The sequence below is a fragment of the Hesperophylax consimilis genome, chromosome 4, assembly GCF_061612785.1.
Source record: "Hesperophylax consimilis isolate HC1 chromosome 4, BYU_Hcon_1.0, whole genome shotgun sequence".
Taxonomy (NCBI): domain Eukaryota; kingdom Metazoa; phylum Arthropoda; class Insecta; order Trichoptera; family Limnephilidae; genus Hesperophylax; species Hesperophylax consimilis.
The window spans coordinates 13490130-13510044 of record NC_142839.1 but is presented as its reverse complement, the minus strand read 5'-3'; the positions used below and the strand labels follow the sequence as shown (position 1 = coordinate 13510044).

The 19915-nt window shown below is 33.6% G+C and overlaps 2 protein-coding genes across 2 annotated transcripts in view; one reads left to right on the top strand and one right to left on the bottom strand.

Annotated features, from left to right (window-relative positions):
• LOC149424222 (uncharacterized) overlaps positions 1-5173 on the bottom strand; it is a 40493-nt gene extending 35320 nt beyond the window's left edge. The window contains exon 1 of the mRNA XM_089631049.1: positions 4857-5173. Coding sequence (XP_089487175.1) covers positions 4857-5173 — 317 coding nt within the window. The remainder of the gene's footprint in view (positions 1-4856) is intronic.
• A 9898-nt stretch (positions 5174-15071) lies between these two features.
• Positions 15072-18671, top strand: LOC149424221 (uncharacterized). The gene is made up of 3 exons (XM_089631230.1): positions 15072-15101; positions 16959-17221; positions 18540-18671. Exons 1-3 carry the CDS (start codon positions 15096-15098, stop codon positions 18643-18645), a joined length of 375 nt encoding a protein of 124 aa, XP_089487356.1. The 5' UTR covers positions 15072-15095; the 3' UTR covers positions 18646-18671.
• The last annotated feature ends 1244 nt before the right edge of the window (positions 18672-19915 follow it).

Sequence of the window (19915 nt, the reverse complement as noted above, 5' to 3'; positions counted from 1 at the left end):
GGTTGAGAGGCGACTTCAGCAAAAGATTTTTTAGAGGGAGCTATTATTTTAGAAGTGTGGAAGTATGATACAATATTGGAAGCCATATAACTTTCAATGTTTTTTTGGCGTGAAAGTTCGGGGCAGGATGTATTTATGGCTGTGTGAGAGCCTGAGTAGTTGATGCAAGTAGGGGGATTGGAAGGGGAGGGGCATTGCTCTGCTAAATGACTTTCTGCACATTTAAAACAGCGAGGAGAAGAACGACATGATTGCTTGGAATGGCCGAACCGACAACAGTTAAAGCACTGAATTGTCGGGTATGAATAAATTTCCACTGGGAGAGAGTTGTGGAAAAGGTACACATGAGAGGGAAGAGATTGGCCTTCAAATGTAAGAATTACAGTTTGGGAGGGTTTCCAAACTATAGAATCGGAAGTCATATCTTTATAATTCAGCCGCATAGTCTTTAAAACTTTCCCCGAAGATGCTGGGATAATAAGTTCCGTGATGAGTTCTTCCTCGGATAGGTCTGTGGGGATACCTCTCACTAGACCCATGCGGGAGACATTAAATGAAGGGATGTAAGCTTTGTATTTTTGGCAGAGAGGTAGTCAATGGAATTTATAAATTTATTGGCATTGAGTGCAGTTGTGAACTCTACACAAATGCGGAATCTTCCTTCCGATCTGATACCACCTGGGGAAATGCCAAGTGGTTTTTATTTGAAGGTGTATAATTTATTTTGTTGTTTCTTAGGGTTAATCATGACAAATTAATACAGCCAGATTTCGCGATTGGCCTTTCAACTACCTCTCATTCTCAATAACCTTTTAGTGGTCGTCCTTGAAACGCGAACATGGGACATAATGATCCCATATTAAAGACTTTTTGGAAGATTTATCTATATTTATTAATATGATAGATATATAATATTTATCTATATCTTTTAAGCACGCAAAATGTCAGTATAAGCCATTACAGGAAAATCTGCAGATTGGGCTATCAAAATTATTACATCTTTCGTTTTTTACGAAATTAATGGACGGCCATATAACGTTTTCTACGCATTTGTACGAGGTCAGGCCCGAAGTAAAACATATTATATTGGATATTTCATTATCCAGTGACCTAATTTTATGAATACAAAAGATAAATTATTCATTATGTGGATGTGAGTTTTTAGGTTTGTATACAAATATGTTTGAATGAAATCAAAACCTTGTGTGGAATCAGGGCAATTTCAATTCGGCTTCGATTATGTATAAAAAGCTAACCAATTTTTTATTTATCTACTTCATGTTTTGATGGAAATCTGTTTGTTTAATGAAAATAGTTTTATTGCACTACATTGAATAATGTGTGAAATAGGAATATTTACGTGTCTCAGCCTAAGATATATTATACCGGTCACGTATAGCTGAATTACTCGAACGGGTTGTTTCATCAAATTCATCAAATTTCTATGTTGATCTTCACGTCATGTGAAGGGTCTATTCAAGTTATGTTAGTATATAATTATTGGCCATTATTATCACAAAACTGAAATGGTGATATAACTTGAATGGAACCTTCACAGAAAATGAAAATCAACTTTGAAATTTGATAAATTGTTCAAATTCTGTAAAATAACCCGTCCTTAGTATCGTTCTGAGAGACCACCATCAAGCATGGAAACATTACTTGAAATGACTTTAGCTGTGTTTAGTGACCAGATCTATACAATCAGACACATATTAACTTTACTCTTACTCATCTCCTCCCCTCCTCACTCTCTTCTGTTAACAATATACCCCTATTGGGAATGCCATAGTCCCACTGGCTTCAGGCAAACTCTTGTTCGGTGATGAATCATAATATTACAGACCTTTTTTTAATTAATATCATGTATTTTTATCAGGTATCATATTCCGCCGACAAGTAATTATTTTATGTAACATGTTTGTTTGCGCAAGGGAGCACCCTTAAGTGTTTGTTCCGCTTTGTTCACTCATACAAACAAAGCCTCACTTAAAATGATTAACAAACAAACCAAAACATTAACAACATCATATCATGCGAAATCATGTTTCTTGCTAGAATAATAATTGCGGAATCATTGCAGAGTAGAAAACCAAATTATCGCCACTAATAATTATGGTAATGATCGTTAGTTTCTTGTAATAATAGGGGCAAAGTTTAAACCACTTTTAAATATTAAATGTTTTACGGAGAAAACTGTTTTATAAACACCGTGTTTATATCGTAATGCAGTATGAAAGAAGTTTCCACTGAAACTTTTTTTTTTTATTATTAGTTAATACCGTTTTTTTCCGAGTTGCGCAAACCTTCGTAGAAATATTTATTTTATGTCTAGGAGTATTGTAATTTGCAGGATGTGAGTGTTGTTAAATTATTTTTCATTGGAATTGCTTTTTATGCATATATAACAATTTGATTTTTGGTTGTGTTTACCGGCTTACTTAACATTATATTCTACATACAGGGAGAAAAATGAGTAATGCTGATTTATTGAAAATCTCTTCAAATTATTAGTCATCTTATTAAGAACGCGACTGTAAGCCTCTCTCTGATAAAGTGTTGGTAAATTATTAATAATATCGGAACACTTGTTCATCCACCTACGTTGAGGTTAATAATATATCAGAACGAAATGCAAAAATGTGAGGACTTTTATCAACACGTGTTCGGACATCGTGACAAAACATTGGTATTTTACCTAAAGTTTTTGAGGATACCTATCAATTCATTCGAATGACCTACAATCACGTTTTTACCAAGAATACGAATAATTTGTAGAGATTTTTAATAAATTAGCAATATCTTTTATTAGTTTTCTCCGTGTGGACACATTTTATTGTACTGATATGCAACATTACCTATACGAAACTAAGAGTAGTTATTTTTGAGTATTTTACAAAATATTTTCGTACCTATTTTTTGGATGATGATTCATCTTGTATAGTTTTGGATACCATGAGAAATGTCTAGGTCTACGGTTGTCTCGAAAGCTTGGTGTCACTTTTTATTATCAAATGATGTTAAGCTTTGAGATTTGATTCAATTATCACAAGATGATATTCTGACAAAATATCTTAATGTGTGTTCAACATTTTTCAATTGGATTGAGAAAAAAATGAAACTTGGTAGTGAAACTATAAAATGGAATGACGATATAAAATTATATTTTTAGCATCTCAAATTAAACAAAAGCGAACAAACCGAAGAAGATTTGTACAGTAAAAAAAAATCAGAACCAATTAGGTAAAAAACCTTCCATATAAAAGCTGCACTGGGTGAGGAAGGATTCATAATAGAAATATTTAAATACAAAATTGCAAAAGCTCACTAAAGTACTTATGTTGCGAATTCGAATAAATACAAGCTTTTGCAATTTTGTATTAAAAATAGAAGTATTTTAAATATAAAATTGCTAAAACTCACAAACGTACTTTTGTTGCGAAGTCGAATAAATACAAGCTTTTGCAATTTTGTATTTAAAATAGAAATATTTTAAATATAAAATTGCAAAAACTCGCAAAAGTAATTTTGTTGCGAATTCGAATAAATACAAGCTTTTGCAATTTTGTATTAAAAATAGAAGTATTTTAAATATAAAGTTGTAAAAACTCACACGCACTTTTATTGCGAAGTCGAATAAATACAAGCTTTTGCAAATTTGTATTTAAAATAGAAATATTTTAAATATAAAATTGCCAAAGCTCACAACAGTAATTTTGTTGCGAATTCGAATAAATACAAGTTTTTGCTATTTTATATTTAAAATAGAAATATTTTAAATACAAAATTGCAAAAGCTTGTATTTAAAATATTCCATTTCAAATATTATATTTTAAATACAAGCTTTTGTTACGAAGTCCAATAAATAAATAGTCTTAATATGTATGATTATGTATACCCATACAAGTTTATCTAATACGTGAATATCTTAATATTTATTATCAAATTAAGCTGATATATTTTCTTTAAGCAATAAAATGGGAAATCTACATGAAGCGGAAAATAAATATTTACCCCAACTTTATTCCGGTTTCTTGGCTTGGTAGATTATCTCAAGAATTAACATAATTTGTATTCTTATGATTATCATAATTTGAAAACTTTATTAAATTGCCGCTTATTTTTCTTCCGCATTATTTTGCATTCAAGATGAAAAAATGGTTTTTTAGATTTAAAATATGCCATTAATTTGGGGCTAGCTAATTTCATTTTATAATCTAATGAAACTTTACTACACAGCAAATAGAGCTACGTCCCTCCGTGGTGAGTATTGGTCATCACCAGGAAACATCTTCATCCCTGTAGGTCTCCTGTTGTTTCATTCCAATTCTTTATGCTTAAAGCCTAGTAGTAGGCGTTTAAAGATGGTTTGAAAGGAAGATATGTAAATAACGAATATCAGTGGGAGCGCGTTAATATTAAAAAACGATAATGATTAAACTTAAATTGTGAAAATATTTAATAAAACAAGGCTTCTATAAAATAGTGCGAAAATCTTTCGAAAAATGCTTTAGTTGCATTTAATTTAATTTTTGAAAATTTTCGGAGCTTACTTTGTGATTTTTTTCTATCGAGGGAATTTCATATAATTAACTTTTCGGCATAACAAATGTATTGATATTATCTTCAAAACTAATTTTTTTTTGGAACTTAAAAAATTAAAGAGTTAGCGAGAAACTTGCAATAAATCAGCGGGGGCTTAAAGCTGCAGTTTTTTCATCCACACAAACCAGCAGCCCAATCTTAGACACCGAACAATCCCCTGAAACTCTGCTAGCTTCACTAAAATCTACGCCAACCTTACAATATATATACAGACTTTAAATTCACAACAATTAACACAATTTAATATGTACCTTAACTCCATTCCAGGTACTAGAAGTGTGTTTTCAATCTGCTTAACAATAGATGCTGCGTTTTTACTTGGTCTAGTGCCTCTTGAACTTCTCTTCCGGCGTCGTCCCCTAGCTCCCACCAAAGCACGAAAATCTCCTTCTTGATTTTCCGATCCAGCTTCCCAATTGGAGTCTTTGTATTCTTTCCCCATGAGAAGCTCAATGGTGGTCCAGAAACCAGAATCTGCTGTAGTCGTGGATGATGTACGCTCCATGTTCACTTTCTCAACGTTCTTAGTAGATTTTAATGATTTCATCTTGTTGAGATCTATGGGCATTATCACAGGAAAAAAATAACAAACTTTCTATTAGCTTTGCATCTAATATAATATTTTTTTCTTTCACGTCGATTTTATTCTGTACACTACGCCAAATTTACACGTTTGTTGAAAGTGTAAGAAAATTATTTTAGCATCAAAGACACGTAATCTATTTAAAAAATATATTTATTTAATTAGCAAAATTCACTTGTAATGTCAACAATTTCTTCGAGCACAATGATAACTGATGAAGTGTTAGGTTTGTCCGCAACCGTTCCGCAATCGGTTGAAAAGGCTTTTACGGCACATATCAAATTGCGAAGGCTTTTATTCGGCGTTTCGACGCCCGCTAGTGCATTGACATGACACCACGTTAAGGGTGACCACGCTTTTGTCATGAGTAAAAATTTTTCAAGAACTTTTTGTACCTGTTCCTTTCAATTTAAATTGAGGAGAAAATACGTGTACGAACAGATAGTGATTGAAAAAAATATTAACATGCAAGAGATTTCGGCCGAGCCCTAAAATATTTCTCAAAGATTAAGCATTAAAAAAAATATTTATCAATGTTAATTATCTTTTGACTGAGCCAATTATTTAAATATTTGAAGTATTTTTGAGAGTTGTCTTATCTTGATACAATGTACAGATTTTGTCTCAGATATTCAAATAATGACAAATCAATATTTTTTTTAAAACTTAACCCGTTTATACCTAGATTGATGGATATTTATTACTTTATTAACTCCTTTTATAGGGGCTTTTATTATAACTGCCGTTGAGTTAATTGTAGTTTCGACGTAAAATACCTGGAGTAGGAACTAAAATAATTTATTTGGAATGGCCCAAGCACTCTCTATGTAGTTTTAAAAAGTTAATTCCTGTGTGTAAGTATGGCCACACTAGAAGTCGGGTGAGTGTGTAGTTGGAGGGAACTAGTCATAGCAACCCCCTCGCGGCAAACAACAACGTGATGGATGCGAGGGTGGTGTGTGGGTGGTGTTTGCGTGGTGTGCGGGTGGGGGTGTTATGTATTTAACTACTTGCACAAAATGCATTGCTATAAATTAAATCCAAGACTCTGTTTCTTACTGCCCACGGAGCGCCCGAATTACATAACCGTTGTCGTGTTATCATAAGTACTTTAAAGTGCTCAGAACTTTATCCGCTGACAACTTTGCTAACTACATAAAGTTCGTCGATAAGGGTAACGAATGCTGTTGGAATTATGTGGATTAATCTATTACTCGGAAGTCTCGTCTGTGATGGACTGCAAGGGGTAAACTTCAGGAATGTATTGACAAAACATGGGGCTCTGTTCCGTGGAGTGTTGTTGTGGTGTTTACGGGAAGCTCGTGATAAATAAAATCGCATGTTACACCAAGAGTAAGAATTATTGCTGTAAATTAGGTAGTTCGTTCCAAGCAAAGTTTAAATGTGATTTACATGATAATTGTTTAGTTAGAAACTTTCACGTGTTCAAAAACTGATTTAAAAAAATAGACTGGCTGGTTGTGGAAAGAAAGTGCCTTAAAACATAGACATATAAAGTCTTTCCTATTTTACCAAATAGTTGTCTTCATACTAACAAGACAATTTTTTTTAGTTATGAAGTTGTAAAAATTCAAGCTGCTCGAAGTGTAAACCAGGGTATCGATTCTCTAATTAAGGCCTCTCGCAATCGCCGTCGAAAGTACATACATTGCTCGATGTTCTTATTCTCGAGTTTCGTGGAAGGTTAAAAGTCAGAACGTCAAAAGTCATTTCACTCGAACAACGAGTGGTTCGACCCACTCATTGTTCGAGTGGAATGACTTCGTCGAGAATCGAGGCCCAGGTCAGGAACGCCTGAATCAGACCAGCTCATCGGCTACCTTGTTAACCCCGCTCGTCTTTTAATCTACTTTGCTAGTGACTGAGATTCTTTAGATGCCTGCTCAAAGTCTGGCAAACATCCCGTATTTCCATATCTGACACTAAACTGTTTGAAGGGGTGCGAGGTAATCGTATATTGTAAATCGTCCAAATAATTCGGTACAAGATTTTTTTAAATTATGTCATATCTAACTCTAAAGATTTTAGTCGGTTGAACTTAGTTGTTTTTATGTACTGAAGTAATTTTGTAAAGTTTGAAATGATGTGCATGGCATGAATTCTCGTATTTATCACGTAACACCTAGCCTGCGATACTGTGACTTTCCTTGACACAAAAATCTTGTTTATCGTTTACTTTTCTAATTTACAAAGGAATGTATCTAACAAACTTTGTAAATCATTCAACCATGATAACCATTGCTCGAAATGAGAAATGTTTACAACCGGATCGCTCTGTTCCTATAACGTAAACAAATTAAGGATGGATAAAAATAGAGATTTAAAGGAAAATAAGGAAACCACGATACTGTCCCTGCGTTATATTATTGTATGTATTTGATTTAATAGGGTATTTTTACTGTTTTTTTTTTTATTCTTGAAAAAAATTAATTAATTGACAATGAAGTTATTTTGATTTTATTGTTATGTTGACGAATAAATTTTCTACTACGATTTAAAACGTGCCATTTTCGATTTGCCGCCAAAATGTCATGTTCGTTTTTATTCGTGTTTTCGGCGGTGTTGATGTTACGCCGGACGACATGAAAAATGAAAATTGCACATTTTTAGTACAATGATCTGAATCAGAAAAATAAACGGTATTCATATTTTGTAAAAATACCCGATTATTATTACCATTCTCTTTGCTAATCGATCATAAAACATGGAATAATCGCATGGGTGTAACACTCATCAGGAGATTCATTACCGAAAGGTTAAAAATTAATCATTAATAATATAATATAATTAATTAATAATAAGTCTCAAAAAGTACTGTAGAAATATTCAACAAATTTCAAGTACCAGATGTTCGACAAATTTAAACAAAAACTATTTTAACTCATCACCAAACAAAGCAAACAAATTTTACAAAAATACATAAAATATACAAACACGCGGCATAAATCCAAACAAATCTTACAAATACAAAATTTGGATAAAGAGACATCAAATACACCAAACAAACCTAACCTAACCTAACTTAACAAATCAAGAAACTTAAAATAATAAAATCTAAACAATTTTTTTATTTTGACAAAACAATGGATCATCAACAAAGGTCGTGAAATAATTAGTGAATTCACCCAAGTCTAAAATGAAAGTTCTCTAATCCATTATACCGTTATCAATAACCAACCTGATTTATTTAAGTCATATATTTGTGCTTCCAGCTTATCGAAAAATGTAGCTATTATTAAAATAAAATGTTTGTAAACTGGCTGTGCCTGTGAAACTAGATATCCCCAGTGAGACAGTCGCAGTAATAAAATAATTAATGAAAGATGTAGGCCAAAAAATGGCTAAAAATAATTAATTTCAATTAAAATATATATATTCAACACCAGATTAGGAAGAAAGATCCAGGAATAACACGATTAAAAATATTATTTGACAAACAGCATCGAAAATACCGATAGTTTTGAGTTTTTCGGTTTGACACGGTTGAAACCAAATACCCATAGAAATAAGTTTATGTTAAGATTCACATGATTGCAATTCTAAATTCAGGTGGTTGCGTGCTATTGTTTGAGTGATTTTGAAATGGGTACGTATGAATTTGCTATTATATATTTGCAGGTAATACGAGTGATTGAAGTATTGCGGTTGGTATGTTTTGATTTTGTTTGCAAAAATGCATATTATTAGGGCTCTATAACCCTAGAGCGTCCACATGTAATTTAAATAACACTTCCGAACACCGAAAGCTTATTATGTCATACCTTACTTAGGTGTAAAAACTAACTTAAGATAAATATAAGGTACCTACACAGAAAATGCTTATGCCATGTATGTAATAAGTATTGCATATTTCAATTGAAAAGATATCAAAATGAGAATTGAGTACGGAATAAACTGCCGTTAAACTGAAGTTTAGTTTTTTTTTGTTATTTGTTTTTGGGGTTTTATGCCGTGTTGCGCTAACTCCTTCTTTAGCCAACGTTTCATCATCAGGGCAGATGTGTTATTTTAATAACATCTGCCCTGATGATGGACACTGCAATGCTGTCCGAAACGTTGGCTAAAGAAGGAGTTAGCGCAACACGGCATAATACCCCAAAAACAAATAACAAAAATACTTTTGGCCGTGAAAATCTTAAATCATATTTGAAGTTTAGTTGATCCTGTAATTGATACAATATTACAATAAAAAAATTCAATATATTTATTTGATATACTAACTTACTAACTAACTTATCTAACTTACTTAAAGAGTTACTTAGTAAAAAAGACAAAATACGATTACTAGCCTGAGAAGATTGGGTTGACCTAGAAAATTATTGCAAAATTCTTCGTAAATAAATGCCAGAGCTCACCGTTCCAAAGATATTACTGCATACAAACAAATTTCCGGTTTATAGTTCTTTATAAAAAAAAAATGTTTTGAAATGCCAATAGTCAGAGAAACTTATTATTGAATTACTATTATTGAACTTATTATTATGAAAAAAGTCAGCATTCTTTGTCGATATATACGTAGTCAGTACAAACTTTGTCAAGTAAAATTAATATTTTATAAGGTGCTATACATAATAACTTTTTACTTCTTTCGAAGTTACACTATTAAAGGGCTAACCTGTTTGCAAAGCGTTTATCCTTTTGCAGTCATACAATAATAAATTCCCTTACAAGAAGTCAAATGCCAACTGGTATTGCCTTACCTTACCTACCTGAACGTACCTGCGTAGAGACAAATCGCTGATAGATCCACTGTAACCTCTCCCTCGTTTTCATAAACGACTCCTGTGACAGAAAGAGGGGATACAATTGAGGTCTCAGCGATTGGAACATATAATACTTGCGGAGTAATTTATTGGTAGGAAGGTACTTGCCTAGTGGAATATTGTATTGCTAGTGCACGTAGGTACGGATGGATAGGTAGGTACTATAGATTGGAGGTACAGTCCGTCAAGAAAGTCTATACATTTAATAAAAGGAACTAAAAATGTTAATTACGATGGCTATGGGAGTATTTGAGGGAGGGGTTTAGGGGGTTCAAATTAAGTCTTTATATACGTAGGTGGTAAAAAGAGGTCATAAAACACTTTCTAATGAATTTTCTCTCTCTTTTTCCTTGCTCCCCCACCAGGGTTGAACCCCCTCTTACGATCGTATCCCCCTCCCTGTGAGCGCTATAGCTACGCCAATGACTGTGGCTATCCTGGCAATTCAAATTTAAAAAAAGTTTATTCTTCTTTGCAAGAAGTGCCTTTTTCTTTCATAGATATTTAAAATAATCATTTAATCTATGCTTCTTTGAAATCGAAACAAAAATTTTGATGTTTTAAAAACTGACAAAAGGTTCGAATATTATGTTTCCAATCATTAATCATTTCCTTTCAGGGATTATCACAGCTTTCTGAATACAGCTTGATATTTGTTGATATAAAAATATTCTTTTGGACCATAGTACTTATTTAAAGTAACATTTTTCCCATTGAACCAGCTTGATGTTGCCATTTAATACTATTTAAACGATCACGACGCCTCAATTTTTTCTACAATTTCTTGGCAGACTGTAGACATGGGAAGATAGTTACAGGCAAATTATTATAAAGGGGACTCGTTTGAATGTATTTGGTCGCCATAGTTTGAAAAACAAAATTCTTTGGAACACCTGCCCGCGGTCCTTTCTTACCCCAAAAATGCCCAAAAAATACTGGGTGCGTAGCGACATTTAAAACTTCCTTTTCTACTTTAACCTGCGATTGAATTCGACAGTGTTATTTTCATGTTTTTTGATTCATTTTCAGCTACAAAAACAAAATTATTATCAAACTAGCGCAAACCCGTAAATAATCACGGGATATTATAATTTTCAGGATTTTTTTTCGATACATATTTATTATCATTGTCCGTTGAGGTTTGTGCACCACCTATAAACATAAAAAAAACGATCAACACCAACATTCACAAATTTTATACATATATTACCTATCTATATCCTTGAATTATAAAAATGCATTGTTGTAAATCGAATAGTCATACAAATAACACATAAATAATGTTTACCTGTCCTTTTTTGTTTTTCGTAATTGGTGATAATGAATTCGGACATATCGGCTGAACATCCATTTTATAGCAGGGTCTGAATGGGTTAATTTCTCTAAGCGCAGGCACTAACGACTAACGAATTGTCAGCGAAGATTGCCGGAGATAGCCGAGCGATGGTGAAGGAAAGGAGCGGGGGGGTGGTATGCGCAGAACGAACCTAATTTGGTACTCCAACAGGTCGTTCTTATCGTGGACAGAGAAAAGTTATATGAACGGCCCCCCTAAAGTATGTCCATTGGACCTAGTTCAGTGAAACCACGAGCGTCTTCTCAGTAACGTACATTCACTCTATAACTGTCAAACATTTAAAACGAATTATTATTAATAAATGAAATTATTTTGGTACCTACTATATCTCTTCTCTAACAAATAGTATCAATAAGTGATTTTGAAAATTTAAAGTTCATTGAACTTGAATAATGTTACGCATTACGCACGAATATTTCACATTACCCATGCACCGACAGCTGAAATTAGTATATTTAATCCAATTATTTTTGATCCATCTAGTAGGCCACTAAAAGAGCAAGGATACCTTTAAAATAATTTATCTGTAGGTGGGTAGGTACTGTACATAGGTTGGAGGTACCTACTGGTATTGAAGGTTCTTGTACGGGTTTGCTTGCTGCTTGCTCGCGGCTGAGGTCTGGTATCCGTGGGTGACCACACCCAAAGCCGGACAACGGTCTGCAGGCAAGGCCATCTTCTTTGATATATGCATCTACAACAAGGTGGTTACAATAGTACCTAATTTTCCACTTAAATTAAGGAAATAAAATAAAAATATTGTTTTCAAGTAACGTAAAATCCTTCTATTAGCTCCTTAGCTCCTCTCTTTGTCTGGTAGTAGATATCATTGGCGGCACATGACTTGTGGGTTTCAAGGTCCATACGTCTATGTATGTATATATGTCTTGATACGAGTTGATATTTCACCACCCTCTTGATAAGCACTATCCAAAGGATAATTTATTTTTCAATTTAACGATTTATTTACTTCCAATGTTCGATTTTACTATTCGGCACTCGAATCTATTAATAGATTGAGCAGTACTTATATATATTTTATATCGGATAAATTAGTCAAGTTTTCTACCAATTGTGAATATTTATTTATTGTTATGCATAGTAATTGAGAGGAAGGTGAAATACCCCCTTAGTTTAAACAAATATGACATTATTAATGTTTACTTGTCTCCGTAGTAGAGGGCTAGGTTCTCGGTCCGAATCCAAAAGTCGCGGGTCCAAATCCCGACGTGCGTATATAAACACATTAACTATATTTTTTTTTCTTTTTGGATGCCTCTGGTGGAACGTATCAGTGGCGCCTCGCGACTTTTGGATTTGTTATAGGACTGGGTTTGAAATATAAGAGATTATTAGCCGAAATAGCCGTTTGCTTTTTACAAAAATCTGTTTTGTGTGTGAAGAATTTTCAGCCAAACTGAAACACCTTAAAATCTTCCGAAATCTACAGAAAATTGATTTTTCATATCAGAGCCATTTTTGTAAGGACTATGCGCTAAACAATTGATGACTAGAACAAGCGCCCATACGTTACGAAAAATCCACGTTTTAAAACATTTTTATATTGCTCAGGAATCAAACTCTTAACATCCCGATTTTAAGTCTAATGCGTAGAGCACAAGGAAGGCATAATGTTTAGTTATAAATTTTCTTCAAAAGCTTACAAATATCACCTGAATGTGAAAATGTACCTATTTATTCTGGTTGAAACAATGTTTCAGGGTTTCAACCAGGACAAGGAAACATAACTTGCATGAAAAGAGTAGTAACTTCACAATCAACCTGTGCTTTACTTTCCTAGGCATCTCGTATCCTTCCAACGTATCCACGCACAAGACTCCACCTTGTGTATTCTTAAAAAACAAGTAAACAAATCAGATAATTGTAAAAGGGGGTAAATTGGTTGGGTTTGTCTCTAAAAGTGTAATTTTTTTGATGATTCTGAATAAGTCTAGTATCCTAACTGCCTGGCGTCATCGAGACTATATTTGCACCAGTCACATTTTTAATGTCCTTAGGCAGATGTTGCCGGGAAAGGACACGGGAAGATTGTTGATGCCTAAACGTTTACTAAACGATGCGATTTTTTATTTGTCCTTTTGAAACATTACAATAAAAATTCAAGCGTTTTCAAGTGCTGCTAGTATCTTATTTTTCAGTTAGTTTGATAATAATGATTTCTTCCATTTATTATTTTTTAAAAAATATATGTAAGTACCGACTGTTTCAATAATGACCAGGATGGACCCACCGAACGTCTATGTGAGGTGTCAGCGCTTTATTAGCAGCAGACACATACCTGGATGGATAACGAACCTCGTTCTGGCACTGTTGGTGGACGCGGTGGACTCTTTCGCTGCAGCAGCTGGTCCACTTTCTTCACCACCTTGGATTTTTGCTGCAGAGTCTCTATCTTCTATCTTCGTGTCACCTGTTCCTGTACTTCATTTTACTTAACTTAACTTCACTTTATTTTATCGTGAGTATATATGAATTGCATAAAAAATATTATTTTTTATTCTTCATTATGCACCCGCTAAACTACCAAAGCAGTTTGACCACAGGAAATGTTCACAATGTTAATTATCAAATATATAGGCAGATAGATATAACACTGTCAAAATACTCACAGGATAAACACACTTAAAGGCACACAACAAACTTAACACTGTTGCTTGGCTAGTTGCTTGACAGTACTGAAAAAAATCTTAAACAGAACTTTAAAATTTGAAGAATTGTTCAAATTCTCCGAAACAACCCGTCCTAAATATTTTTTTGTCTGTGATATATTGGTTAAAATAATATTACAGAGTTAAATAGAAAACTATAGCTTTTATGTATTATTAGGAGTTTTTTCTTTTTAGTTTACAATTTTTATTTTATTTATTCAATAAACAGTTTTTAGCCTAAAAAACATACTCTGCACATCTCACTAGGGCATTCCTGTATCAAGATGTGCAGATTTACAATTACATAATCTAAAAAAATACATATATGTAAACTTAATATAATAATAAAATTAAATTTAAACCCAAAAAATAAAAGTTAATCACACGGTTATTTCGAGACCGGTAGACAAAAATAAACAAAATTTTAGTAACAAATGTACGAAAAATAATTCAAAAATGTAAACAAAAGAAGAATTGGGCAGTACGTTTATAGTAAGTTGGCAATAATAATATTCTTCTGTTTACTGTCATGGGCATATTTACACAATTACACGGATACATTACATGGATACTATTGTGTTTCTAAACAATATCAATATAGAAAATCTAGATCCATTAACCATTTATTTAGCTTTTTTTAGTTTAGTTGTGCAGGTTGATTAACTTTTTACATCCATTGGTATCTTATTAAATTTAGAAGGCAAAAGATAAGTTCATTTTCGTTCGTTTCAATATACTAAACGAATTAATCAAATAATATTTGAACTGTGACCTCCGGATTCGTAGCCACTTAACCTAATCTAACGATTTTGACATTTTTTATTACATATTTCTTTCATATTAATACGATTGTAAAGCCTCCGATTAATTTAATTTGAAATAAATTATAATCCAGAAGAATTTTTTTATTAGAATTCAAAGTCACTACTATTTATGCTCTACAAATAATAATTACCGGGTACCTGGCTGTGTGGCTTTGTTCAGCGCAAATCGACAAGATCTGCTCACTCCTGCTTACATCGTATAAAAGGACCCTGCCTCAAGGAAATGTCATCACACCTGTTTGTATTCTTCTGAAAGACACAACGAGTTCCAAGATGAAGGTAAAAAAATCTTTTATCAATATTCAATACTTATTTTCGATTACTTGCTCGATTAATTGTATGTTAAATCGCCCTTTCAAAAATGACTAGGGCCGATTTTTAAATTTAATAAAAATTGTTTTTAATTGTAATTTCGTTGTGGGATTCGGTATCATTTTGAAATGCGATAAAAAACTTTTATTCAGTGATTTTTTTTTGTAAGTTTTTATTTAGTTTAGTATAAACCTTTCAATAACTTATTTCTATAACATTAATCACACTTTACAATAAATCTAAAACTTACTATTTATAGGCTTTAGGTGTAATCCACGAAAAGCAGCAAGGCTTTTAGCTTTTTTAGCATCTGTCGGTAGTTCATTAAAAATCTTAAATCCTTTAAAGTAGAGATTATTTTAGGTTCCAGACAAATTTGCTTTTGGAAGTCTAAAATCTCCACAGTTTCTCGTTGGCTTTATTTGGTACTTCTGTATCCCGCTACACGTTGCTGTGGCTCAGTCTATCTGTGCATCATCAAAAAACATGTTTTACCTGTCACAGGTGATATCTATATAATATAGGTTTATAAAACACACGCTTATTCGAATGCTAAGTGGCAAAATTTCAAGTCAATCGGTGAAGAACATTAACAACATTTTTATTTATATAGATACATTAGATCGGTATCATCCTTCCAATGGCATCTTAAGACTAGTCGGTTAAAAAGTTTTTAAATTTAATATCCATGTTTTGACTATTCTATAAACGTCTCTTGCGTTGAAAAGCTTTTAACTTATTCAATAATGAAGGATCAGACATTATTGTTTCAACTCTGTATGTCTGACGTTTGGTTGTTTTGAAATTCTCTTTATTGTTGCTTGTGTTGATTGCTTTTGAAAAGTAGAAGATAAAAGAAATCCAATTTCAAGTACCCACACGTAGTTCTTGAGAAACTCTTCGTATCTGATTAGATTCCTGTAAGTGAGCTTTCTTTGTGAAAACGTGTTTTAATCAGCGTGAAAAGTAAATCTAGTCTCGGGAAGATTAAAATCGTGATTTGATTTTATTATTGTTACTTCAGTCAGTGGGTAGAGAATATTCAGCGAACGCACTTCGAGGTATTATACATACTAGCATTGTGAGAATTCGCGAAAATTCTTTTGTTGAAAACCCACTTAAACCTTCAAACCAATACTAAATGAAAGTTTTTTTACTCAATTCCGATATGTTTTCAAATCGTTATGATCATTTTAAAAATTATTTTTTGATCTGTAGCAAGATTTTTATGAAATATATATGAATATTATGAAATCATATGAAAACTATGTTTCTGATATATTTTTTTGTAAAATTGACTCATTTGGCAAATGTTACTATGTAAAGTTAATAATAAATGCAGGCTTTGTAAACCCACAATATTAATATTTTTGAAGTTTACAGTTTACAGATTTAACACCACAACAAAGTAAAGAACCTACCTACTTCAATTTAAAAAAATGACAAAAATTAATAAAAAATGTATTTTCATAGAACATTTTTCGCTTCATTGGGTTGTGTTATATTTAAAATTTGACGAATAAAGCAAAACAACAAAATTAACACTCTGTTCTTTTGATATACTCGTAGTTATAGCAGATCATTTATGTTTTTAAAAAAATGTAGTCATCATTTAAACAATGCAGGCATCTTTCAGTAAAAAAACTTGTGATTGATTTGTATTGGATAAATGTTTCACAATGTGATTTGATTACTTTTGATATATTTTTTTTTTCACTGTGTTTGTCAATTGTCAATATTTAAGAGGGATTTAGCACAGACCAGGTCGGCTTATGAGACTAAGAGGGTAAAAACCTATTAATGACCATGCTTTTTGTGTTATAGTTTATCCTGGTAGCGTTGAGCCTGATCGCCGTGTGCCACGCCAGCATCGTGGCGCTTGCCCCGCCCACGCTTAAGCTGGCCGCGCACTACCCCGCGCTAACCTACGCCGCCGGGCCGCTGCCGTTGGCATACTCGGCCTACCACGCGTACCAGGCGCCCCTGCTCGCGCACCCTGGCCCGGTAGCCTATGCAGCGCACTCGCCGCTACTGGTACAACCGCAGGTGGTCGCCTATGCCGCTCCTGCACCCGTCGTGCAGCCAGGGTGAGTCTGCAAGTCTTCATACTTTGTTGGTCTTTTAACTAACTTCACGCAAATCATTGATTCAAGGGAAAATAAAACAGGTAATTAGAGTTTAAATTGTCATATGAACACATCACTGCTGATAAGTCTGTTGTAACCCACCACTGTTTTTCATGTACGAATGTGTGAGACAGAGAGGGTACACCGGAACTCACAATGGTAGGGCTAAAATAAACTACGCCGTGCATTTTCAAAAGCAGTCACTAGTCCGGAATTTCGAAACATTGTAAATTGTGCGAAAGAGGTTAATATAAAAGTAAATTGAAGCAATTTCACATGTGGCCGTTTGAGGAACCAGCAAAATCTGTTCAGTGACCTTTAAATTAAAATAACCTCCCCCAAATAACAATATATTGTCTTTCATGCTATTGCACATTGTACTTCATTACCTAACCTAACATATGGATGGCGAACCTATGACAAGCGTGTCACTTTTTGATTGCGCTCATGGTTTGAGCATCACCTTTAGTCTGCCACTGCGTGCGATCAATTTATGTGCGCTATCACGATACGGTAGCATGCGCCAGTCTGCCCCTATTTATTTATATGTTGGAAAGAATACGAACATTTCTTTAAAATAATCTATTTTTGGCAATAAACGCAACACCTTGTCCAAGAGTTGTTGTACTTGCATTGTCGACATTCACGACGTAAATTTCTTTGACCGACTTGAGGTAATAGGTTCGCCATCCTTCATTTAGTATATAAGATAATAAAGCGTTGGTACGACGTTCAGTGCACCGCCTGCTGTGCCTCTCATTCCCGCCGACCTTCAGGCAGCCCCAGCTGTCCTTTCCCGCTCCCGTCGTGAACCCCAGGTGAGTTGTCATTCTAACTAGGATCATTGTCAGGAATTATCAAAATAATATCTTGTAACAAGTTTAATGTGCGGTGAAATTTGAGATCTGCTGAAAACACAGGTCGCGAAAACAATCACTAATCATGTAAAAAATGCACTCCAGCATCAAGATGGCTAACCAAGGTGAACTTTTTAAAAGACTTAGTCAACAATGAACTTAAAAAATATGGGTGCTCTATCCCAAAATGATTTTAAGCCAACTGTATTCTATCTACAAAACCTTGTTACCCAGTACACACTAGCAGTAGCGGCTCGTGACTTTTAAGTGCTAAGATTGAAAACCAAGACTTTAATGATGTTGTTTTTTTCAAAATTTCAATTTTAGTATGGCGATTGACAAAAAGTAAATCCCTTTGACAGGTAGGTACTGAGTTACAAAAGGTTAATAATGAAATGAATGTAATTTGTAATTGTTCCCAGGTACGTCGCGGCAACCCGCGGATCCGTCCACGTCGCCCCTCTACCCGGAAACACCCCGTACGCCAGCCATCACATAAACCTAGAGGCCGCCCCCGGTACTGAATAAACCGGTAGATTCACACATAAATCAGCCCCCACCCCCGCCCTGACATTCGCAGACATATATTTTGGATTTTTGTTCGTGCCTGCATAATTTTTTTTGACAATAAACTGAATTTATAAAAGAATTACATGATGATTTATTTAATTTGAAAAATAGTTTTGTTTGTAAAAAATAATAGATTATTGTTTCTTAAATGTAGCAAATTGACTTAATACAAATATTATTAAATTTAAAATAAATTAAGTTCTACGAACTAAATACGTACAAAAAGAACAATTAAAAAAGACAGTACTAGTCACATAACAAAATTTCCATAGATTTTACAAATCTCTCTTTCTGAGGCTTGTAGTATATGATTAAGGGTGGTCCATCGGATACGCTGGACTTAATGTTGAAATTAAATTTTTAATATGTTTTAATAATAACAAGTCGTTGTTCTTTTACATAGTGACTAATTTTTAATAACCTCACTAACAGCAGATGACAACTGTCAAACATTAGAATTGTCAATTTAAATTTAAAAAAATGAGGTAAATTTATATTCGGTGTACCCAAAGATATTAGAAGAACGAGATGTGCTATGCGCAGTTCGTACTGAGTGGAATTGTTTTGCCGAGTGTCGCCGGTTTTGTTCACCAATACTACTGCACACCTTCGCTTACGCTAAGGTATCCGCACTAATAAATAGAACAGATTTCTGTGCGTACACGTCCCGATACCGTTCAAAGTACCCTAATTAGGTAGTACTCCGGCTACGGTCCGGCGGCCAACATAGCATATCTCGTTCTTCTAATATCTTTGGGTGTACCCGATGAACCACCCTTTACAACAGATCAATACGCAGATTTTCAGTTATAAATCAAACGTTGATTACAAACAAGTGAGGTAAACATTTACTATATTTATAACATCATAATATTGCATCAATATTATTTATTGATGAATAGACTAGACTGCTAAATTAATAGATTTACTGAAACAAGGTTACTTGCTACTTGTAGGCTTATTAATAAATACAGTTTATTATTTATGCAAAATCAAATACACGGAATGATCAATTTAGTCCACATTAATCTATATTCTTGGAAAGGTTATTTCTGTCCAGTTAGTAGCAACTGTAAGCTGTAACATTTCGCATTTGTACGCCGTTGCTAATAAACCCAAATCATCTGCTTACAATCAAATTAAAATAATTATTTATGCGTTCAACACGCTGAACAACGACTGCGAACATTTTGGTGAAAGCTTAAAATATCATTTTCACATCTGATGT